The sequence below is a fragment of the Monodelphis domestica genome, chromosome 7 (assembly GCF_027887165.1).
Source record: "Monodelphis domestica isolate mMonDom1 chromosome 7, mMonDom1.pri, whole genome shotgun sequence".
NCBI lineage: Eukaryota > Metazoa > Chordata > Mammalia > Didelphimorphia > Didelphidae > Monodelphis > Monodelphis domestica.
In genome coordinates this window covers 111,137,059-111,162,529 of record NC_077233.1, presented here as the reverse complement: position 1 = coordinate 111,162,529, position 25,471 = coordinate 111,137,059, and the positions used below count along the sequence as shown (strand labels likewise).

The window sequence follows — 25,471 nt, the reverse complement described above, 5'->3', positions numbered from 1 at the left end:
GGCTCTTGGGACACCCTGTATTACAAAGAAGAATTTAAGGAAAGAAGAACTTGAGCTTGGGTTGGTCATGCCATTGACTGACATGTTGAGTGAATTCAGGGAATTTTTTAGATTACCAGGACTTTAGAGAACATCTAGTTCAACTTCCTCACTTGATAACAAAGGGTTAAGTCACTTCCCCTTGGCCACTCAGCCATTAGTTGAAAAGCAAACATTTCATTCAGTTAACATTCATTAAATACTTACTTTGTACAAATTGCATGCTATGCACTGAGGAGACAAATAAGTCTCAGCCATATCTCAAAGAACTTATATTCTGTTGGGAGAAGGGGTAGGACATGAACACAACAAAGTATAATGCAAGGGAGGGCATGATGAGGGCAAAGAAGAGACCTAATTAATATGTTCCAAGGAAATTTGAGGAAAGAATATGTTCTTGGAATGAGAGCAGCCTGCTGAAATGCCTGGAGGTGGGAAATGAAGAGATGGCTAATAGGTTTTAAGATCCTTAAAATATGGTTTGATTGACAAAAACTCAATTTGTGTTTTCAGAAACACATTTTTGATGCAAAGTTAGGAACATCTGCACAGGAATATGCCCAATTCTCAAGAGTAGCTTTGTTTTTCCAGTCATAGTATATTAAGCCTGTAACTCAGATCCCAACCCCAGTGGGAGTATGAATGTCCCCTCTAGAGAGATGCCTTTCAGAAGCCAACAACAGAAACACCTGACCTTTTAGTCTCTCATCCCTCCTAGTAGTGGTAGCTTTTTATGTTTTAGCCTGCTCTGATTCATCATTTCCCTGCTCACAGATCCACCCCATCCCCCTTCTCAAATGGAAGACATCAAGGCTCTACTTTCAGCCAATGGACCAAACCTTCCCTCTGTACTGACTTCTCCTCTGGGAACACAGCTGGTCCTGAGTCCTGGGAATTCTGCCATCCTTGGTGAGTCCAATTTTCTGAAGCTCTTGGCATAATTCCAGAACTAGACTGGATTTATAGAAAGGGGGTCTGTGTATAGGCAGGAGGGAGGCCAGCAGCGACAGTGGGGTAGCAGGAAATCTTCACATTGCCTAGAGAATCCAGACTAACCCAGTGGAAACTTTTGCTAATTTTCCACCAGGTAGGGGCAGTTGTCGGTCTGGCCTCTTAGTTTGTCTGGATTCCAATATAACCTTGGTAGGACTGCAACATGAGTTTCTACACTCCAGGGCTCTCTCAATCAGAATTAGGTGCTATTTTGACTGCAATGTGAAGACCATATTTTTTAGGTCAAGAATAGTCTGGGCATTTTGGCTTGTTAACAGTCTCCCCTGTTTCCCGCTGACCTCCTCTTCTCTAGAATAATGCTAGGAAATTTAGCAGCACCAGAGATAAAGGGATATTGATTCCTCATTACGGAAGCTGTCTCCCCTTTCTTGGACATCTCATATGACTTTCCCACTTCCAGGAAGCTCTGTGGTCTCTCTAGGTTCTGAAGCCCTCAGAGCTAGAAGTGACCTGGAACCAGAGGGCAAGCAGTTCTTCCACTTTTCTACTTATATGCCATTTCTGATAACCTTCACTGCCAGGAGCCTTCACTGGTACTGGCCATGTGGACATGATTCTCATTCGACTTGGACGTCTTCTATCTCACAACCTGCTCAGAAGGGGAAGATGACAGAATCATCTTAGTCTTCTCTTATAGCCTCAGGACCTCCTAAGATTACCAACATGCTTTCCAAAGGATATGAAGGGGAAAGCCATTTCTCTCTGGATTTTTGAGAGCCTTGAAGAACAACAATCCTCTGAAATGAGAATCCCTACTCTACCTTTATAATTGGGGTCAGCCTTATGTGACCCAACAGTATTCTAGTAGCAAAAGCCAGACTCTATCTTCCAATCTCAAGCCTATAAAAATTACATACACATCATATTCTCATAAACCTCCTTTCCCTAGATGTACCAATGTCTACCTAAGCAGCATGAGAAGTAACACTGCCTCTGAAGTCAGAGGACCTAGAGGATCTCATTTGACAACTGAGAAAACTGAGGCAGACATCAATTAAATAGATCGCCCAGGGATAGAGTTCCTAAGAATCTGAGACTGGATTTGAACTCAGGTCTTTCAGATTCCAGGCTCTTTCCACTGTTAAAATTACAATTATCTCAAGAAACTGAATTTGGGGTAAGAATATTGATTAATTAATTCTATCAGGTTTATTGGTTAAGCCAGCATCATAACCAATAAAGTGACAAGTCTCCATGGCCCTCTGGATTGGCCAGGGACCCAAAAGCTGGTCAGGCAGCTTAATAAATAGTTTTAGGAGCCCATTATTCAGCCCTTCCCTTGACATCTCAAATGGTGTAAAGCTAATTAAGAAGTGATCTATCAAACCATCCACCCCTCTCCATCCCCATAGGTAGGCAGGACACATACTCCAGAGGAGAACCTTTCTCCCCTTCATTTATTAATCAAATTCTGTTAAAAAGGAAGACATACTTTGGGGTTCCTAAGGACAAAGAAAATGCAAAAAGCAGTACACTGGATGGAATCTCTGACCCAGATCCCAGACACAGAAACACACAGTAATTCTCCCTAATACATAGGAATAGATTTAAGACCTTTCTACACTAGAACCCATATATAAAAATAATACAATAAATGAAAAATAAATTCTCACATCACATCACATACCAGATGCCTCCTTTCCAGCTTAATATCAAAATCTATAATGACCCTCATTCCCCAGCAGCCAGGACTGTCTGTGACTAGATCCCCAATCATACACATAGATCTAATGACATGGTCACAGACCTAACATTACTAAGGCACAACTAGAAGAAGTGATCTTTATTTTTCTTCCTTAGCCAAAATTAATGATGAATCTCAAAATATACCTGGAAAACTCCACTTTTGAAAATTGTGATTTATACAGTTAAGCAATGTGTAATAATACCTTTTACTTATGGAGGATCCTAAGACTGAGAAAGCATTTTCCTCAAAGTAACCCCAAGAGGTAGGTAATCCATATATTATCATACCCATTTTTAGATGACAAAGCCAAGTCTGAGAGAGAGAAAGTGTTTGCTCTCAGTCACACAGCTAGTGTTTCAAAGCAAAATTGGAATCCAAGTGCCCAAAGTTCCTTTTTCTTTGCTACATTGCCTCCCTATGGAAGCCTGCTTTATTTTTCATAACGGTTACAAACTTGGCTTCTGGCTTTGTCATATGAATCTAAGTCCACATAAAAGCATATAATTGCACATTTCATTTAGAATGAAAATAGTAGATTCACTTTCCAATTAGGTCTATTTCAAAATCAGAGGTTCATGGCAGAATTCTTTATTTTGATTCAACACTCCCCAAGATGGAGTTTATCATAGACCTAATTGCACATAGTTTTCAGTGATGACTTTTTTCCCTTTCTGGAGGTTCAATCACTGTTGGCGGCCACTGTGGCACCATCCAGTCCCCTGGAAGAATGAGCATGTATTCACTGTCCCATAATAGCTTTACTTTCTGTCTTCCATTTTCTGGAATAATATTTTGTCTCCTGCTAGCCACGGGCAATAAGAGTTTATTGTGGTTTACGTGGTGACATTCCAGTGCTGCTTTATGGTTCTTTGTTTCCTTATGCCGGTGTTTAAATCTAATAGTTAAGGGACATCTTAATACCCTAATCTGTAGTCAGCCCTGCTCCATGTAAGCGAGACAGTGAGTCAGTCTCCATAAAAAACCCTGCATGCAAGTACCTGGGAGGAATGGACTCCTGCAGGGAATGTCACCACGTCTCCATGATTTTAGACCTAGACTGTGAACTCTATGCTGTGTGAGAATAGATTGAGAGATGATGTCAGGTCACAGGTTTTGAAATACTTTCAGCGATTCAAGATGTACCAAGACCTTGTTATTACATTTTGGGAGTGGGGCTCAAAGGATGGGGAAGATTTGTATAGGCACAAATGCTCCGTTTGGGGAAAATGGTGTGAACAAAGGCAAAGAGACGGGTCTATGAATGGGGCACACCAGGAACAGGGTCCGGCTGAAGTGAACAACCCTCATAGGGGAGCACCAGAAGACAGTTAGACAGCTAACTAACTTCTAACTGGAACTCACTTAAGGATGAATGGTCACGAATACCAGTTCAAGGATTTGGGGGGGGGGTTATTCTGTGGAGATCAAGCAGTAAAGTGATTTGATTTTTCATACTCTGGCACTCAGAATGGACTGGAGCTCAGAGAAAAGAGGGTCACAAAAACTTGTTCATGGGATCATAGATTTATAACTTGTATCATAGATGAGAGACAGCATAGTAAATAATAATGGCTAGTATTTATGCATTTTAGGGCTTGCAAGGCGCTGTACATATGCTATTTCATTTAATCCCTACAAAAACACTGCAAGGAAGGTGTTACTATTATTCTCATTTTACAGAGGAGAATGTCTGGCACTTTACCTGACTTGCCCAGGGTCATGAGGCTAATATGTGGCAAAATTTGAAATCTGGGCTTCTTGGCTCCAAGTCCAGTGCTCTATTCAGAAAAAAAAATAGAATTTGGACTAAGGATAGATCAGGATTTTATTTGAGTCCTGCCACTAATGCTCACCTAACTTTGTTCATGAAAATGAATACCCAGGAATAATTCACTTTTTAAAAAAAATCTCCCTGAGCCTCAATTTACTCATCTGCAAAAAGAGGATAATTACTCCTAAAGAAACCTTATCATTAAAATGCTGTGAAATTCAAAGAACTGTGGATTGGGAATGCATCCAAATCCAGGCTCTACTATCTACTACTTAGGGGACACTTGGAAAAATCATTTAACTTCCCTGGGTCTTAGTTTATTCCCTGGGCCTCATTTTATTATTATTACTCATATTTATTATATTAGGAAATTGGGGCTCAAGGAAGTCCAGTAACTTGTCTAAGATCATGCCATGACTAAGTAGCAGAAGCATGAGTCAAGCCCAAGTCATCTATCTCAAAAGCTGTTTCTTGGCACAAATGGACTCTAAGCAGCTCCTAGAATGAGTTCTTATGCATTTGTTTTTTCCATGTGGTGTCATAATTGGTCCTATGAACATTTATCCTGGGAATCTGATAGTCTTGTCTACACAGGGACATCAGTAGTATTTCCCTCGATTCCATTGTGGTACCAAGACAGAAGGGAAGATTTCACTCACTTGGTTTGGGAAACAGTCCTTGCAGAGCTAATCTGGTCTGATAAGAGGGCTAGGCTTAGTCTGAACCCTTCCTCTTTCTGGATCCTGGTTCTACTCCAATTTGCTGCCATGTAATTCAATTCAAGAACATTGATTAAGCCCCTATTATGTTACTGTGCTGGGTACTAGGGATAGAAAAAATGAAAAGTCCTTTGTCTCAAGGAGAATACATCCCAAAAGCATTTAACACATCTAAGTAAGTAGACAGTGTCTTCAAAGTAAAAAGGGAAGAAAACACAAAAAAATAGGGTGGCTAGACTGGCTTCAAATCAGATATGACAATTAAATTGAGCCATGAAGAGAGCTAGGGCTTCCCAGACACAAAAGTAAAAGATCTGTTCCTATTCAGTACCTGTACATACAATGAAAGCAGGAGATGGAAAGCTGTATTGAAGAATAGTAAATAGGCTAGTTTGATTATACTGCAGAGTGTGTGACTGGAGATTTTGGATGAGGACTGGGGTGTGAGATTTCACTTGGATAGGGAAGGAAAGCCCCTCTTCCAATACAAGTCAGCCTTTTTTTCTATAATCATTAGTTTTAGAAAATCATCTGGAACCAGGGAAGTCAAACTCAGATGGAAAGGGATCCCTCAAGGCCACATATTGACTTAGAAAACCACAGATAAACATTATCTATCTTGTATTTTTATTTCCCAATTACATTTTGAACTAAGTTGGCTGCACTCCTCTTACAAGAGTACTAAGAGGTCAGGTGACTTGAGAGGGGGGGAGGGGTATCAGGCATAATTTGAACACAGGTCTTCATGTCTTTGAGGCTGGTTCTTGCTTAAAATGCCAGACCAAAGAGTTCATATTTTACCCTAGAGATAAACCAGATACAATGGAACTTTAGAAATGGGATATTGATAGAGTCAGATCAGATCTGTATTTTAGCAGTACTATTTTGGAAGTTATAAGGAGGTTGGAGTGAAGGTAAAAGGTTCAATTCAGAAATTATTGGTATTACCACCCAGATGGTAACTTTTAACAGAAAGAAAAAGATGTAGGAAAGACTTCCTCCCAAGTGGACAATGAACTCGTGGAGTCCATCTATTGAGGCAGTTGAAATCCCTGTAATTATGTTCTAGTCTAATCCATATCTCTCCATATTCTCTACAATAAGAGTATAAGATTCTTTATAAGAAGCTTTTCTAAAATCTAAGCAAACTACATCCATGTCATTCCCCTTATTTATTAGTTTAGTAATTCCATCCAAAGAGGAAATAATGTGAGTCTGGCATGACCTGTTCTTGAACCATGCTGATCCTTTGAGTCCTCACTTCCTTTTCTAGATTTCCTCCAACCATCTCTTTAATGATCCATTCTATAATTTTCCCAGGAATTGAAGTCAACTCACTGTACAATAGTTTGCAGGCTATCTTTTCTCCCTCTTTTGGTGAAATCTGGACATTTATCCTTTTCCTATCTTTTGGTAACACTCTTATTTTGTCTGATCATTCACATATCACTGACACAGGCTCAACAACAACAATATGTGCCAATTCCTTTCCTAGCTAAAGGTGTAATCCATATGAGCAAAGTAACTCAAATTTTTCAGGAGCATTCAGGGATTTTTTTTAAAGAATCCTTAACTTCCATCTTAGAATCAATACAGAGTATTAATTCCAAGGTAGAAGAATGGTAAGGGCTAGATAATGGGGTTTTAAGTGGCTTGCGCAGGGCCACACAGCTTGGAAGTGTCTGAGGCCACATTTGAACCCAGGACTTTCCATTTCTAGGCCTGGTTCTCTATCTGTTGAGCCACCTAGATACCCCCTAGGCAGGTGGTCTCTTATTATCTCTTTCCTTATATTAGGTATCAACTCCTGTTAGTCGTTTCTGTTTTGTCATTTCCAGTACAGAAGTTATCATCCTTGGCAAAGAACAAATAATTGAATAGCTCAGACTTCTCTCCATTGTTAGTTCATGGTGTGGTCTCATCCACACCATACAAAATTCTTTATTTGTTGTTCCTTTTTCTTCAGTATTGCTTTAAAAAAAACATATTGTTTGTGTATATTTAATACTTTTCTTCCTGATTTTGATTCCTAAATTCTCTCCCTCTCTCCCACCCTTCCCCACACACTGAAAAGGCAGACAAAATAATATCCATTACATATGTGAAATCATACAAAACATGTTTCTACATTAGCCATGTCACCAAAAAAGTGAGAAAATTATACTTCAGTTTCTACTCAGAGTTAATTAGTTCTTTCCTTTGGAATTTCACATTTTCTCTTATTTTTTTCATTTTTTTTTTGGCTTTGTCTTGCTGTTTCTGGATGTCTCATGAAGTCATTAGCTTCCATTTTCTCAATTTTAATTTTTTAGAAAGTATTTTCTTCAGTGATGTTTTGTACCTCCTTTTCCATTTGGCCTACTATTCTTTTAAAAAGTTTTTTTCTTCAGTGAATTTTTGTTCTTCTTTTACTGAGCTGTTAATTATTTTTTCATAATTTTCTTGCATCAATCGCATTTCTTTTCCTAGTTTTTCTTCTACCACTCTTCTTTTTCCTTAAGTCCTCCAGGAACTCTCATTAGGTTTGGTTCTAATTAGTATTTTTCTTTCAGGCTTTTGCTGTAGCTGTTTTTATATTGTCTTCTGAATTTGTGTCTTGGTCTTTCCTGCCTCCATAGTAGCTTTTATAGTCAAGTTGCATTTTTGCTTTTGCTCATATTTCAAGTCTATTTCTTGACTATGAACTTTATATTAAAATTGAATTATGCTTCCCTGGGAGTGGGAAGTCATTGATTCAAGCTTTAGGCTTTTTCATGCTACTCTTTTCAGAGCTATTTCTGGGGACTCTACAAGTTTTCAGGGCCTCCAAGATGGTATGATCTGGGGAAAAGGTGTAATCAAGGCTCTTCTGATATTCACTCTGTTTTTACCCTGGAAGGACCCCCTGTTCCCCTATAGCCACAAATGCTAGTGTTCTCTTTCTTGGAACTGTGACCCAGAACTGCATATGGACAGTAGGGTTGCCAATCAGTGCCAATTGTACCCAGTGCCATCAAAGGATCCCCTGGCATCTCTTTTTGACCAGTTGTCTGACCCTACCATCTCTGAGCTAAGAGCTCCAGAAACTACCCCTGTGCCACTGCCACAACCAACTACAAAACATGCTGGTGCTATATAACATGTTTCACCATGTATATTCCAAGCTAACCCCCCACCCCAATAACATAGGCCTCTTCTGCCAACCTCCTAAATTGCCTTAGGATGGAAAAATGTATCACCCTGACCTTTTGTTGGCTCTACCAATCCAAAATTTGATTTGGGGAATTATTTTAAGTTGTTTGGAAGGGAATGTTGGCAAAGTTCAGCTGGGTTGCTGCCTATACTCTGCCATGGTGCCCTAGTGTTGCTTTTTATAAAATCCCTTTGTTATCTTTAGATTTCCTCACCAGGCTGAGCTCATTCTGAGTTTTAGCATTTCTGACACAATTCTTACCATGCCAAACTTATATTCATCCTCTCTTGCATGGCCTTGTTTCCATCTTCTGTACATTATTTTTTTAAAAATCTAAGTTGACTCATGGGTTCCCTGTGCATCCACATATGTTCTTTCAGAAAATCAAATTTTTCTCTCCATTGAATTTGTTTCTCTTTGTGTATTCAGAATTTTTTTCTCCAACACCTCCTTTCCCTCTTGGGTTGACATCCCCTCTTACTTGACTATGTTGGATCTTATCTATATTTACTCTGAATGGATAGAAATACATTTTCCCAAAATTTAGGTATATTTCAGACTTTGCTCAGATCTTCCTCTCCTCTGTCACAAAATCCATGATCGTGATAATTTCCTACCCAAGGTTGCCATCATTTCCAATCTCTCCCCACCTCCTAAAAACATTTCCTCTTCTTTAATAAGAATCATCTCCAAAATAATGTTTTTACTTATTGGTTCTTCCAACTTTTGAAGGTTGAGATTATCACAAAGGATGACTGTGCCAGGTTTTAAATATATTTTCTAAAATCTTTATCCACTTCCCATTTCTCTCCAGGTAGTCTGCAATATACATCAAAGACAAAATTAGTTCTGTTCCTGACTTATTTGACCCTCATCCAAGTACTGTCTGCCATGTTTTAACCCTCTGGTTCTTCTATTTCCTTGCATGAGATGAGCATAGCTTCTTAATAAACAATGCTTTAACTCCTCATTTTTCCTACCCTGTTTATTTTGAATGAATTAAAGCCATGGAGACATGGTCCACCTTTGAATTTCATCCCACCAGATCTCAGTAATATCACATAATAGGTGTTTAATAGATACTTTCCAAACATAGAAGTAAATTAGCACTTGGAACTTTTTGTTCCCTTTTTATTCATTTGTACCAAGGCCAATACTGTTTCCTCCAATATGGCTTCTAAAGCTTTTGGTCAATTCAGTCTTGAAATACAACCTTAAGTATTGATATTCCAGCATCACCAACAGCATCACACATATTTTTAGCAAGATTTAAGATTCACAAAGCACTTTCCTCTCAACTCTTTGAGAATATTCTCCATTTCCAAGAACCATAGAATGCCACAGCTGGGGGCCTTTTTTTAGACTAATGACACTTTTGGTTTCATTGATTTAGGGAGTTCTTGGTAAGGAATTCCTTCTACTTCCTCTACCTCCATGGAAAGGATTTTAGACATGATCTTGTTCAATCCTCTCATTTTACAGAAAGGGAAACTGAAACCCAGAGAGGGAAGGGGAATTACTCAGAATAGTTAGTGGTCATGCCAGTACAAGAACCAAAATACCAGTTATCTACCAAGGCTTGCTTTCATTAGACTTTTTTAACCAAATCCATTCTCCTAAAAGAAAATACTAAGATGTAGCCATCCTCAGACGAAAGAAAGGATCATTAGAAAGAATTTCTTTCTTGTTTGCTAACCATCTTCCCGGCAGAGAATCTACTTTTATAAAATAGGTGAACCTCGGTGCCTCCTGTCAAAAAACCTTTTATCCCCTTTAATCGATTGAGTGTTTATGGAAGGTTACAGATAAAATTCCCTCGGGATAAGGGATGGATGAGTTGCCATCTGCACCAGTGGAGGGTATGGCTCCATTCTTGAGTTCACAGATGAGTTGAAGCAGTAAAGTTTGTGAATCAGTTTGCTTCCCTTCTCATAGAGACAGAAACTAGGGCATCTTGTAGCAACTGGTACTAAAAGGCCCCAGAGGACAGAAAAGGCTGTTTTTAGGTGAGAGAGCCGTTCTCCTCATGTTGCCTTCACTGTCTAGTTGAATAAGCAAACCAATCAGCAGCCTGCCAGGAGAAATAACTTCAGTACGCACATGTCATGCTGGCCCAGAGAATGCCAAACGGGATAAGCCACTCTCCTGCCCTGTGATTTACAGGAAGGAGAGAAATTCATGCAGTCATTCAGCACTGAGTTTGCTGAGTAAAGCCTTTCCGTGAAAGGAGCTTATTGTGGCCGGACTCTCTCCGCAGTTGGGGGTGCGAGGGGTCAGAGCCAACATATACAACAGGCTCGCTCAACGGCATCGACAAAGTCCCCCGGGCAACGCGCCCAATTAGATCCAAGACATTCCATGTCTAACAACTCTTCTCACAGCACACCCAGGCCAGCCGGGAGGGAGAGACAGAGAGACTGAGTCCCCCCGTCCGGGAAGCTCAATCCTGCAAGGTTTTGTTCTCGCTGGCCAGCACCCTCTGGTCATTTCCTCCCCCGTGTGGAAAGGGCTCCAGCTAGCCCACCTCCTGGGGGCCCCAAGGGCATTTGGCCAGGCAACTGCTCGCCCAGCACCAGACAGTTTTGCTGTCCTGAGAGTTTGGGCAAAAAGGTAAAATTAATTTTTTTTTTTGCTTTTTCCAAAGCTGAGGTTGTGGCTTTGGCCTCCCCTACAACCAGAAGCGTGCTAGCAAAAACCCTGCGGTGAGGTAGAACATTCCCAGATCTGCAGTCCCAGGGCATGGCCCCATGAAGAAAAGCAAAGAAATAGACCCTGCACAAGGTGCTCTTTGCTATCAAAGTAGAAGGAATAACAGAAAAATATTGAAACAAACATTTGAAAACCATAATTAAATGTTTAATGAACTAAAAACTTTAAAACTGGAAAAGATCTTAGAGCTCATCTAGTCCCACCTGCCTTGTTTACATGAGGTCCAAAGAGAAATGACTTCTCCAAGGTCACATAGGAAGAAAATGGCAGAACTAAAATTTCAGCCCAGGTCTTCAGACTCCAAAACCATTATACTTTCCACCATACCTTAGCTAACTTATACATACATACATACATACATACATACATACATATACACACACATATAAATTAAATAAAAAATTTAAAAATATTTCTATATATTTATATATAGCGCTTTCTCTTTTAAAACTTAACTAATTATATATGTATAAATATATTTATACATATATAACCTTTCTCTTTAAAACTTAACTAATTTTATTTATTTATATAAATATATGTATGTATATATAAAACTTTTCTCTCTTTTAAAACTTAGCTACTTTTATTTATGCATAAATAAATGTACATATATTTATATATCTTTTTCCTTTTAAAAAGGGGTAGGAAGAGATGAAAGAGCTATTTATGTACATACTATTAAACAACTAAGATCCAACACTGAATATGAGTTCCATTGGTTCTTCACACTGTAAGATTTAGTTGGGATGGCCAACACATTAAAAATAGTATTCCAAAAGATCTTGAGAGGCAGGAACACTGGGTAAAATTTAACAAAATAAAAATTAATCAGGATAAACATAGTCATACAGTATTAGATAGTTCTGACTTGAAGTCCCATAGCCATATTAAACTAACATATATAAAAATGGATTCATTATCTTTCCTTCAAACCCAGCCCTTCTCCTAATGTTTTGTGTTTTGTCCAGGGTCCCACCAACCTTTCAGTCATCCGGGTCATAGGAACATTTAGGAATCTAACTATCAATATTGAATCCTTTTTTGTCTATTTGTATGTGAAGCAGCATGTCTCAGAAGAGCCCTTGAGACAGCATTTTGTTATGCAGCATCATATGTAGGTACTTGAATGTCATATATCCATATTTCAGTAATGTGGAAGGGATCAAGAAATTTGTCAAGTAGGATAATAGACAGGTCAGTGTTACTCATAACTATGTTTATGCTTAGGAAGTGAATGAAGAGGTCAGAGACCAGTTTAATGCCAGCTGAAAACATGAGATAGATTTTTTAGCCTATTAGAAAGTGGCAATGAGCCTCAGCATCACTTAGGGCATTTTAGTAAAGCATTCAAATCCCTCTATAATATGGCCCCAATCTCCTTCCTTCCTCTTATCATCTACTACTGCTACCCAGAACAAGCCCTATACATCAATATAATTTGGTTCCAAGGTTCGTATCACAACTTAGATGAATTTCCCCCTCTCTCCACTTTTACTCTTTTACTTTCTAAATCCAGTCTAATTTTCAAATCACAGATCAAGTCCTGTAACCTCTGTAAAACTTTTCCCATGCCTCTGATCTCTTATAAAACCCACAAAAGTAGAATTGGGAGTTTTAGTGACAGGAGAAATTCAGTTTGCTAGGTGGAGAGGGGAAGAAAAGAACAGCTTCCCCCCATGGGCGGCAGTGGTATCAGAAGAAGGGCAACCCATCCTCCACGATCTGGCTCAGCCTTGCGGCATGGCTGATGACTCCCAATCACTGAAAGTAGCAAAAGGAGGAGAGCTGGCAGAAGGGGAACATGGAAGCTGGGCAGAGTAGTCCTAAGATGGAGCCAGAACTGAAATGGTACCATATGGTACCAAGTGGAGAGTGGACAAGAGGTGAACACGAGGCAATGGGCCAAAGGTCTTCAGTGGAGCAGAAGTGGTCCCTATCTAATATAAGCATCCTTGGGCCAAGCTAAGTCATTTCGCACTAATTCCAGTTCTCAGAACTCATCCTTTTTAATGTCTGTGTTAGTCATCATTTTTATGTCTGTGTCCTGAATCCTCAACTAACGCATATGCTTCTTGACAGTGTGCCAAACAGTAGGTACTCACTAAATGTCTGTTCATGGTGATAATGATTTTAAATGAAACCATGTGTCCAGAGTTTGGAGCAGATGTCCTGCTGAAGCTTTTCTGTCTCCGAGCTTTAGATGGCACCAGCTTATTTACCTACTACCTATGTGTACTTTCATTTCTCACTTCACTATGTCCATTTCCTAATTATCTGAGTACATACTGGATTAAATGTATTCTGAGCCCATTTCCAGAGGAGTGGAGTGAAAGTTGATGAGTACCTTGGGCCACATCAATTGGAAAACCTTTTTCATTGTGATGGCTCCAAAAGACTAGCTGATTATTTCTTCTTTTCCAAAGGTAAATGTGGGAACCGAGAAGTTAGTATAGACTGTCAAAGGTTATATCAAAGCTAATCTGTGGAACATCTAGGTGGCTCAGTAGATTGAGAGCTAGACCTAGAGATGGAAGGTCCTGGGTTCAAATCTGACCTCAAGACACTTCTTAGGGGCGTAAACCTGGGCAAATTAACTCTCTATTGCCTAGCCCTTACCTCTCTTCTACCTTGGAACCAATACACAATATTCATTCTAAGATGGCAGATATGGGTTTAAAAAAAAGTTATCTGTGATAAAAGTCTATCTTGCTGAAAATCTGAAACCCCAGTTCTAATGAGACAAAGAGATTGCAGAGGGTGAAAGAATAATAAACTATCTGATCATTTTCAAAATGCTGAGGCGCGTGTTAGCTTTTGTCCTCATCCATATTGAAAGGATATTTCTATGACATGATGATAATGCATTTTAAGATTCCCCAAAGCTTATAGCCCCAACCACAGCATGCTTTATAACTAAGCAGAAAGCCAGCCTCCTTGACTATGCGGTCAAGCATTTGGGAGATGTTGGTTGCTCATGTTTGTACTTCTGGTGCTGGTTGTTTTTTGTTCTGTTTTGTTTCTGTTTTTTAAACAAAATGTATACTGGAGAAGAGAAATTCTAGAGGGGTTGTAGGAAGCACTATAACACTCAGTCTAAAATCAAATAAGTATCATGGACAGCATTTATGAGGAAGCCGCAGGAAGACATGCAGAAGTTTTCTTGGAATGGAGCTCACATCCATAAATTTAGAAAGACCAGAGCAGAAGTGACACTTAAAATAGTTGGCCCCTGAAGCCAGGGCAGTAAATTTTCCCCATTCAGCCACTGTTCAGGGCCCTCACTGGTATTCAGGCAAAATCTTTTTTTAAAAAGATCCAGATAGCCTGGAAATGGGATCTTGAGAAAAATCACTTGCACTTGCTCTGTCTTTTGAGCATATTCTGGCACAATGACTTGATTCCCAGGACCAAATGCCCTCCCCAAAATGTCCATCTGAACTGAAGCAAGGGAATTTGCTACTAGAGAAATCAGGCAGCCACTGATATGCCTTCCAGGGATAAATGAGGAACTGCATGCCCCTCTTTCCCAGTCAATGTTGTTACCAATCCTGAGAGCCGTGTAGGAATAGCCACTATATGAACATGAGTTCTTATTTCAAAATGATGGTAGAGCCAGTTATGACGCTGTATTAGAGTTAACTGTAAGAGAGGATGTATGATTATAAAGAAAGGTATGACAAATTTTGTGAAAGGAAAGGCAGATGATTGCTTGTTGAAACCTCTGGTTGGGGCTTCTTGTTGTTGAATAGGTGGGTTGGATGGATGGATTTTGTTTTCTCCATATATAAATTCATCTGCATAGTTTTAAATACTATGCCTCTTTCCTCTTCCTTTTCTACTTTATCCTTCCCCAAAGTGTTCTAGAACCAAAAATTTGACAATTTTTTTAATGGTTGATAAAGTAACAGAAATAAAATTCTAAAGCAATGTTTACGGAGTACTCATAGTTTGGCATTATGTGCACTATGTGCCAACATTCTGCCAAGAGTTGTTGGAAATTGCAGAAGAAACCTAAAGCATGGACAGACCTGGACCTTGTAGTCTAGAAGCAGATAAGACTGACTAACGTACATGAAACAATTAAAGTCCAGTATAAGATAGTTTATAACCAAGTGAAGAGTGAGTCAGTACTTAAAACAGGAATTCAAAAAATAGAGATTGGAGAACAGAGTGTAGTGGGAGAAAGTTTTATGGAAGAGTTGGAACCTGAGCTGAGTGTTGAAGGACAATTGAAAATTAAGCATAGAAGGCAGGGGAAAGCGTCTTGGAAAATAGAAAAAGCATGAAGGCAAGAAGCATGGTATGTGTAAGGCTCATTGATAAGAGCAATCTGGCTAGAGTACAGGAACCAAAGTTTGCTCTCCTTTTTGATAATTCACATTTTCCTGGACTTTAATGTCTACAAAGCAACTTCCTCACAACAATCCTATGAGATTGTTTGAATAAGTAGAACCATGTAAGTAGGACAAGTAGCAGTTTCTCTATTATATAGATGGGGAAATTGAGACCCAAGGAGATTGCATTGGTCTCCTACCTCAATGTGTATTTATCTTGCCATCTTTTGAGCATTTTCTCTGCCAAATAACCTTCATCAACAGAGCTATCTTACAAAGAACTGACTCCATAGGGGCAGCCAAGGGGCTCCGTGATTAGAAAGTCAGGCCTGAAGATGAGAGATCTTGCTTCAAATCTGACTTCAGACTGACCCTGGAAAGTCACTTTACTCTAGTTGCCTAACCCTTACTGCTTTTCTGCATTAGAGTCCATACTTAGTATCAACTCTAAGACGTAAAGCAAGAGTTAAAAAAAAAAAAGACTTCATTATTAACATAGTTACAACTAATGAAACCCAGAATGAATGAAAAAGAATTTTTAGCCCTTGTAATGTTCCAAGCACAGGAGATAAAAATATTTTAAAAGGATAGCCCCTGCCCTGGAGAGCTTCTATTCTAATAGGGAAGAGGTTATTTAACTGGAGTCCGTGAACTTGGATGGGAAAAAATTATATATTTATATTCCAGGACATCTAACCACAATTTAGTATTTTCTTGAAGTATGAATGTAGGCAACAAAAATGATTATGAGAAGGTCTTCGAAGGGTTCATCCTACTGCCCAAGGGGTGGGTCTGTGACACAAAATGAGGTTAGGGATCTTTGTAATAGCCAGAGCTAACCCAAAAGGGAGTAGGCTATGGATAGGTACTTTCGTTTAGGAAGTCACAAGAGTAATAAGTGGAACCTTAAGGGAGTTAATTGATATTCTCTTTCCAGGAGTGATGCCCATGGCAGTGCCATTTTTATTAAAGGAAGGTGGGTAAGGAGTACATGCAGTGTCAGAACCCATACCAAGGAAGACTCAATGACAAGCACAACTGATAGAAATAAAAGGTCTAGAGTTGGCTATATAATGGAACAAATGACACATGTTTTTTTTTTTTTTAATCAGGATGATGAGGGTTCAAACAGATATGTGCAATTACTGCAAGAACTTATCTATTACCAAAGATGTTATAGTCAGTTTTCCCTAGCACAGGTAGCCTATCATTTGGAAATGTATTTACATGTGACTTTTGATTGCAAAGGAATCGAATCTAAAATTATCTTCTTAAAATAGCTTTCTCTTCTTCAGGTCTTCCTGAACTTACACTTGACTAGTCAACATCCTCTTTATAAAAGTCCTTAATCTGCCAAAAATCATCTTCCTTTTCTTCAGTTAAATAGGCCTACAAATGTCGGTACGGGTATGCCTATCACAAGAACCAAAGTTCCCCAGGCTTAAAAAGTAGTTCATTTGGTATATTTGTCCTGAGTTGTAAATGCATATCCCAGAAAAACCCTTGAAGGAAAAGAAGAGGTGAAAATGATTATTTTTGAGTATTCAAAAATAGGATTGAGGAGAAGTACTTCACTGAAAGAGCATTACAGGCTTATGCTTTACTGATATCTGATTTATTGAAGAGAGTAAAACACACACACACACACACACACACACACATATTGCACAAGTCAAGTCAACAAGAATTTATTAAGTGTCTACATTCACAGAATCTCAGAGTTGGGAAAGACCTCTGAGGTCATTTAGTCCATACCTGAATAAGAACTCCATTTTTTTAAACCCTTACCTTCCATCTTGGAGTCAATACTGTGTTTTGGCTCCAAGGCAGAAGAGTGGTAAGGGCTAGGCAATGGGGGTCAAGTGACTTGTCCAGGGTCACACAGCTGGGAAGTGTCTGAAGCCAGATTTGAACCTAGCACCTCCTGTCTCTAGGTCTGGCTCTCAATCCACTGAGCTACCCACCTGCCCCTTCCTTTTTTTAAAAACCCTTACTTTCTGTCTTAGAATCAATACTACATATCTGTTTTAAGGCAGAAAAATGGTAAAGGCTAGGCAATTGGAATTAGGTGACTTACCCAGGATTACTCAGAAGAATTCCTTTCATAGCATATTAGTCCTTTAGCATTTGCTTGAAAACCTTTGGTAAAAGAGAATTAATACTATCTCATTTGCTTATCTCATCAGTCTCCAAGGGTTCAATTATCACAGCTAGAAAGATGATTCACACATATGTTTTCATCCCAAGCCTCTCTCCAGCATTCCAGTCCTGCATCACCAACTACTTTCTGGACATCTCTAACAGTACATCTTTCCCATAGGCATCTCAAACTCAGTAGATCACAAACAACTCATTTTTTTTTCAAAGCCTCCTGTTTTCTGAATTTGGCTCTTAATTGTCAAGGATTCCATTATCTCTTGTTCACCTAATCTCAGAACTTCATTATCATTCTTGACTTCTTACTCTACATATCTGATTCACTACCACATTATTTCATTTATTTGCCTTTACAACATCTGTCATGAGATCTAAAAGAAAATGTCATCCATCCCATGCATCTCATAGTTGAGACTGAGTCCCAGACAGGGTAAGTAAATTCCAAAATTATTCATAATTGAATGAGAACTGGACTATAACAAGCATTCTGTCAGCTTAGTTCCCTTTCCAACTGCTACCACCATAAAAAGAGAACCACTTCTTCCATCCTAGAGAAGGAGAAAGGGAGGCAGGAAGAAACAAAGACTATTCTCTCAATCCCTATGGAGATGAAGCAATTTACCCAAGGTCATATAACATTGGCAGGGATGTATGGTTTGCTACCTTTTGCCAAAATCCATGTCCTAGCTCTGCTACTAATTTCACTTAGCATAGTTTCATCATCTTTGAAGTGAGAATTGGAATGAATAATATCTAAGTTTCCCAGGCCTTACTGTTATCATTATTTGAATTTATTTATTATTAGTCTATACATCTAAATTAATAACAGTATATAAGATGTTTCTTCTTTAGAGTTCAAAATCTTTCTCACTTATCCTTCTCATAATTGGAACTTGAAATAGCATGCCAAGTTTCACTCCAAAATAACTTGACACTAGGAAGACCCCAACCTTGAAAAGAAAAAATCTTAAATATCAATCATCATTATAGAATTTACCATTCCACTATTAGCAATGCCTGCTCAGAAGTTATTAGTGCTATATGACTTTCGTTGCCAGGGAGGTAAGACCAAAAATTCGTGGAAGACTCTCCAAAAGCTGGCAGACACAACAATGTCTAACACTTGAAGTAAAATCAAGGGGGGTAGACTGGCAAAGTCCTCTCTGTGTTCTTGTTTGTCTGTCCAGCTCCCTGAGATCTAAAAAAAAAAAGATTTTAGCTTCAGTATGAAAATAATAGAGGTATTTGTCTATACAGGATAAAGGCTGCATCTCTTATCCATCCATCTGCAAATCTCAGTCTAAGTAAGGTTTATAGGGTGAGAAGTCCGAGGATCATAGAGTTTAAAATGAGAAGTCATTAGTTCAACCCTTCCTTTTACAGATGAGATTCTAGGCTCCAGAGAGGGCAAGGTTACACAGGTACTAAGTAACAGACCTAAAACTCAAACACAGATCCTCTGATTCCATATCATGGGCTCAAAGACTCATTGTTAAAGAGCTAAAAGGGACCTCAGAAGCCATCCATCAGTTTACAGATGAGGAACCTGAGGCCCAATAAAGTTAAATGGTCTAACCATGGTCACAGTGGTAATAAATAGCAAAGACAGTTTTCTCTTCTGACTTGAAGATTTTGAAAAGATTGACTTAATACTAAGGGTCCCTAATAATCAGTCATCTATGATGAGTCAAGGAAAATATTATCAAACTTTATATTCCCAGAATATTCTAAATTTCTTAAGTAAAATGCTAGAAACAATCCATTCTTTTTAATGTCATTAGAGCCAGTGTTCTTCTCAACAAATCACAACCTAAATTCAGAGAACTTACTAAAAAAACTTAAGTGACTAACCACAAATCTTTTCAAATCATTTTTTTCCTCAACTGTAAAATGGGAATGTTGTACTGGATAGCCTCTAAGGACTCTTCCATCTCTAAATCCAAAGGATCTGAGTCAAGCTTTGCACAATGATTCTGGGTCCTCTAATGTAGACAGTCATTCAGATTACTACCACTAGCCTCTTATTGGTACACAATAAAAGGCAGAGCAGATGTACATACATCCTCCCTCCTCTACTTTGGCCAACAAATTGTGCTGTCATATAGAAGCTCCCTAGTTCTTCCAGGTGATGGGGAAGTCTCTTATGCTTCAGACTAAAAACATCTCTGTACCAGAAGAGCAGCTACAGCTGGATGCATGTCAGGTTGCTGTCAGATGCTCTCTCCTGATCTGCAGGATTTCTGACCTCCTGTCCCTAGGATGTCTCTGTTTATGAGTCTTCGGCAAACCACACATTCTCCAGTATCAGCTGCCAAAGCCAGACCTAGACTGCCAGGACACCTCGTTAGCCAGACAGAAGTCAGACAATAGCATCTTTACACATGCTCACCCCCAGGCCTATTCTTCCCTTCTCTCCCCATTCTTCTCCCTCCCCTTCCCCCAACCCCCTGCCATCAACTGGCTCTGTTTTGCCAGTCCCCTTCTCATTCTCCCTATCTTGCATATTATTTTCTTTACTTGGTTGGGAAGTTCCTTGAACACAGGAGTCTCCTGACTCAAGAGACATATATTGGCTTAATAAATACAAGGCCTTCCTATGTCGCCAGCAGCCCTGACCCTTGTAGCTCACTCTGGTATCCCTCATCTGCCTCCACTCCTTCCTGTGACTTGTTGTTGAACTCTGAGTTCTGCAATGCTGCCTCTCAGGACACCTGCTATGAATATTAGCCATTCTTCATCCCAGCTGCTGGGCTGTAGCAGTTTCCTTAAAAAAGGAAAGAGGACTGAGAATGCCTAAGCCTTTGGGGAGATTTTTTTGTTTTTTTAAGAAGAGTTTGTTGGTGGGATGTGTCATGGAACATATCCTGGAGTTTTTTTTTTCTACTCAAGCACTTTTTCACTTTTTTCAGTTTGAGCCAGACCCATCTTCAATTCAAAAGCTCTTCCAGGTGGAAAAAATGGGTGTTTCTAGCATTTTCTTATCTTTCTCTGTAACTGAAAAGTAACTACCTCTTTTCTCTTGAGAGGAGAATTTTGGTGAGGTACCCATCCTTATAGTTAATAACATTATAAACTATGTAGTATATGCTATGATGCTTATGATGAAATAATTAAATGTCATTTTCCCCTAGAGACTTTAGACCCTAAGGACACACACACAATCAGTAAAAAAGATAGAAAAAGATGGAAACTGAAAAAGAATTCTAGATTTTTATTTAAATTGTTAAATTATTTATTTAAATCTATTTTAAAATAGATTTAGAGTATGAAAGGGACTTTAGAAGTCAAGTGACTTGCCCTATGTCTATAGGTGGTAAATGGAAAAAGCAAGATTCAAACGTCTGTCCTCTAACTCTAGCTCTATAATTCTTTTCACTGTACCCCAAAATGGGAAGAAGAGGGAAGAGAGACACGATACAAAATGCTAACCTTGAACCCTCTTCATATGTGCCATAGAGTCCATGCCCTGTAGCTCATTTAAAACTGTCCAGGCACAAGATAGAAAGTCCTTCCCCAGAATCATAAAAGCTACTACTAGATCTTTCTCTGAAGACCACCAGCAGATCTTCTTGCCATTAATGAAAACACCTGCCACTTTGAAAAAGGACAAAGTTGGCCCAAACCTTGTAAACCCAAAACATTGAAAAAAATTTTTTATGTTGAATTTATCAGTTACATTTTTGTTAGGAAAGGAAGGAAAAAGGAGAACTCTAGGGATTAGTTGCAGAATCAGAATCTCAGGGTTGGAGGGAGTCTTAAAGGTCATTTTTGTTCCACTCTTCCCTGAACTTGTCTGCTTTACAATATCCTTGACAAGAATGATCCCATTTCCTATTAAGACACTTTAGTAAAAGCCATCTCCATCCTGAGACTACTCCATATCTGAAAGGCTCTCATTGTTGGAAAGCTTTTCATTACATCAAACTGAAATCTGTCTCGTTATCCTCTACTATTACTCCCAATTCTGTGCTCTGGGACCAAGAACAAGTCTAGTCCTTCTTCTATGTAACAATTTTATCTTTCAAAAGGCAGAGAAAGCAATGAGAGGAACTGTTGTTCAGCACCTTATTCTTACCAACAAGGAGAAACCAGTGGTTTAAATAAAAATGATGGGAACTTGAGGAGGAAGTGACACGTACAACTTTGAATCTATAATAGGTAAAAGAAAACAGTATGATAGGGGCCTTCAATCTAGGGAGATCATACTTCCGGAGTTTTATTTCTATTGATAAAGTTTCCATTTCTGGACATATCCTTCACCTTCCTTACCCTAAGAGCCAACCTTGTAACAAATAACAAAGAAAAACGGAGTGGTTAGGAAAAGTCAATTCAAAAAACTAACCAACCTCTCAATCAAGTCCTTAGTATATGCAATTTCTATACCTTGAGTCTTCACTTCTGAAAAGACAGGAAATATATTTTCTCATCTCTTCTTTGGGACCAAGCTTAGTCATTATAGTAACAAAGAGTTAAGTTCAAGTTTTTTGAGTTTTTTTTTTTGGCTGTTGTTTGTTCCATTTCCATTGTTGTAGTCTTTGTGAATATTACTTTTTACTTTGCATCAATTCATAATACTCTTCATGTTCTTTTTTCTTATGGTGCTATTTCTCCCAAACTCAGAAATCTTCCAAAGATTTTGTAGAATAGGAAAGATCCTGAAGAATTTGAAAAGAAGAAGCATTATTCTAATTTTCCAAAATGGAGAGAAGGAAGTAAATAAACATTTGTTAAGCATCTGCTATATGCCAAATTTTAGACTAAGTGCTTTACAAACATCCTCTCATTTGATCTTTATAATAACCTTAGGAGATAGGCACTTTTCTATCCTCATTTTGTATATGAGGAAACTGAGGCAGTTAGAGGTTAAGCAACTTACCCAGTTTCTCATAGCTAGTATCTGAGATTGGATTTGAACTCGGATTTTCCTTATTTGAGACTTAACACTCTATCCATTGTGCCACCTCAGCTACCCCTATTAAAGAGCAGAGAGAATAGGTCTACAAACTATAAACTGAAGTTCTGGAATACATCATTAAAGGGATGGTTAGTAAACAACTAGAAGAAAAAGTGGCTATCACAAAGAACTAAGTATAATTTAGCTCAATTGTAGCAAAGGATTTGGCATCATCTCATTCAATTTTTGTGGACAAAATGGTAAGGTTATCAACTGGACAATAACATAATTAAAGAGAATCAGAGCTTGTTGAGTGACTTGACACAGAATCATCAATAAAAGTTCAAGTTCCAGTTGGAAGACTGTCACTGATGGGCTCTGTCTATGACCTTGAGCCAGGAAACACTTTTGTCAGTGACTTGGAGACAGGGATAGGAGGCATACATAAAATTTGCAGAAGATACAAAAGTAGTCCCCATGCTGAATGGCAGTCAAGGCTAAAACTAATAAAACAAAACAAAGATCAAGATATAAATCTTAGAACTGGTTTCAAAAAATCTACTTAGAATTTCAACTTAGAGAGGTTTGGATAGTTTATCAGGGATGAATGGGACAGTCAATGGGCTACAAGCTCAATCTGAATTAACTGTGTACCAAGAAAGCTAATGTAAACTTGGGCTGCATTGAGATACACAGTATCCATGAGAAGAGGGGTTTATTATCCTGACGTCCCCTTCTTCAGTGAGATTGTATCTGAAGAAATATATTCTATTCTTAACTTCAAATTTTTGAGAGGATATTGGAAAGGTAAGTTTCAGAAAAGCCAAGAGAGCAGCCAAAATGATAAAGTAACTTGAGGTCATACCATATGGGGATTGATTGAAAATAGGACCTGAGGATGTTTGTGCCCTGGAGAAGAGAGGCATAATAGTAATTTCCATATGTGAAAAGTGTTAATACAAAACTAAGATCTTACTTGTTCTTGACCACAGAGGGCAGAACTAGGAACAATCTGGAATAAACCACAGTTGGGCAGGTTTAGTCTTGATAAAACTCCCTGGCAATGAGAGATATCCAAAAGTAGAATGGCCTTTGTTTGAAGGTAATGGGGTCACCCTTTACCTAGTGGCCTTGAAGGTTTAAAAGTTTTTTAGATTTATTGTTAGGGGAATTCTTGTTCATGACCCTTATGGTCCCTACAATCTAACTCAGAGATTGTGTGATAGCCTGGCAAATTTCTTGAAGAGTGATATCATAGCCATTCTCTTTTTTTCCCCTTGTGTGTGCACAATGTGTCCTGGCACATAATAAGAATTCAATAAATGCTTTTTGATTACAATATATAATTTCACCTCCCCTCTTCTACTTTTTTTCTAGGCTAAACATCCTCAGTTACTTTTTTTAGTTAGAAAAGATTAGAAAGATTTTACAATTAGAGGATAATTTTGAGTTAGATACGTTTATTCCCGATCGATCTTTCTCCTGAGTCTAAACCTGTTGTTTGGTCTAATTTTTTCATTCCTTTCATGATAAGATACAGATTAAGTTCTGCCAACAGATTCCCAACAGTCCTGAGACTTTATTGCCTCTCTAGTCAATGGAAGAGGCAGAAAAGCAGATCATTTGGGATATGGAAAATAAACTTTTATAGTTAGTTCCTTACTTCTTGGAATGTTTTAAAATTTTCTTTGGCCATGAACGCCTGAGGATAGTCTTTGCACCTGGTTATTTGACCATATTATTGGGAGGTCTGAGAAACCAGAATGAAAGTTAAAGTTGCTTGTCTTCTCTCAATAATTTCTTATGTCTGGTTGTTCAATAAGTTAATCATATTTTCCATAAGTTCCCTGTTCCTTGCCAGCTCCTACTCATTTTAGTTTAGTTCTATCTCTGAGAGCCTTCATCATTATAAGGTGATGAAGCTAAAAGAGTAAGCAATACAGGTAGCTTATGTAGACTTCTTGCTTTCATTTATTGGATCCAAAGCTACATGGATGGAGTTCTCTGTGTACCACATACCCAACAGAAGAACAGAGAGCCCTTAATAAATTATAAATGACTGAGTGGAAGTCTTCCAGTTTTGTAAAATTAAGTTAAGGGAAGGACTCCCAGATCGAGAGCTCCAATTACCAAGTTTCATCCCAAAATATATCATTTTTATAGTGAATTTTTAACTCCATGAAAATACAAGGTTAGAATGTAAATGCTGACAGGCTTGGGACCAGCACATGAAGCAAAAATTCCATGCATTTAACATTTTTATACACTGTGTCCTAATCTGTCATACTTTCTCTTTTTTTAAAGAGCATTAAAATACCTGAAAATGTAGAAGACTCCTTTTCCCTCCTTTTCACATTCTTTTATCCCATTTTCAAACCATTTGTTCCATCCTCTTATGCTCTTTTTGTACTCATTCCTCTTTTCCCATTTGTATTTCTGTTTTTATATTTTGTTTTTAAATTACCTTTACTTTCAAATATATTTCTATTTCCTCTCTGACCAGGGAGTTATCTCTTGTAACAAATAATAAGGAATGGGATGGGAGGCAGGGGTCAGGAGTCCAGAATCAGTTCAGGAGAACTAACCAAGTCTGACAAGTATATAAATTATCTCATCCCATACTAATAGTCTGCCTTCCACCTCTGAGAAAAGGAACAAAAGGGTATTTTCTAATATCTTCTTTAGAACCATGCTTAATTATTAAAGGGATAGAGTGTTCAGTTTGAGTTTTGGTCCTTTTCATTTACATTGTTGTAGTCATATACTGCTTTCCCAGATCCACTGGCTAGGCACTAGTCATTCATATGTTTTACTATGGTCTAGATTTTTCATATCATCATTTCATACCATGTAGCCTATGCCTTTAATTCATTTAATTTTTTCCATATAACTATCTTCTCAAAATCAGCTCCCTGAATTAGTAGACTAATTGTCTCTATAAGATGAGAAGAAAGAGAAAAAGAAAAACAATT

The 25,471-nt window shown here is 38.4% G+C and overlaps 1 protein-coding gene across 3 annotated transcripts in view; it reads left to right on the top strand.

Annotated features, from left to right (window-relative positions):
- ADAMTSL1 (ADAMTS like 1) overlaps positions 1 to 25,471 on the top strand; it is a 1,092,747-nt gene that overhangs the window by 1,043,135 nt on the left and 24,141 nt on the right. For all 3 annotated transcript variants that reach the window (XM_056805329.1, XM_056805328.1, XM_056805331.1), the window contains one exon: positions 814 to 948. In XM_056805329.1, coding sequence (XP_056661307.1) covers positions 814 to 948 — 135 coding nt within the window. The remainder of the gene's footprint in view (positions 1 to 813; positions 949 to 25,471) is intronic.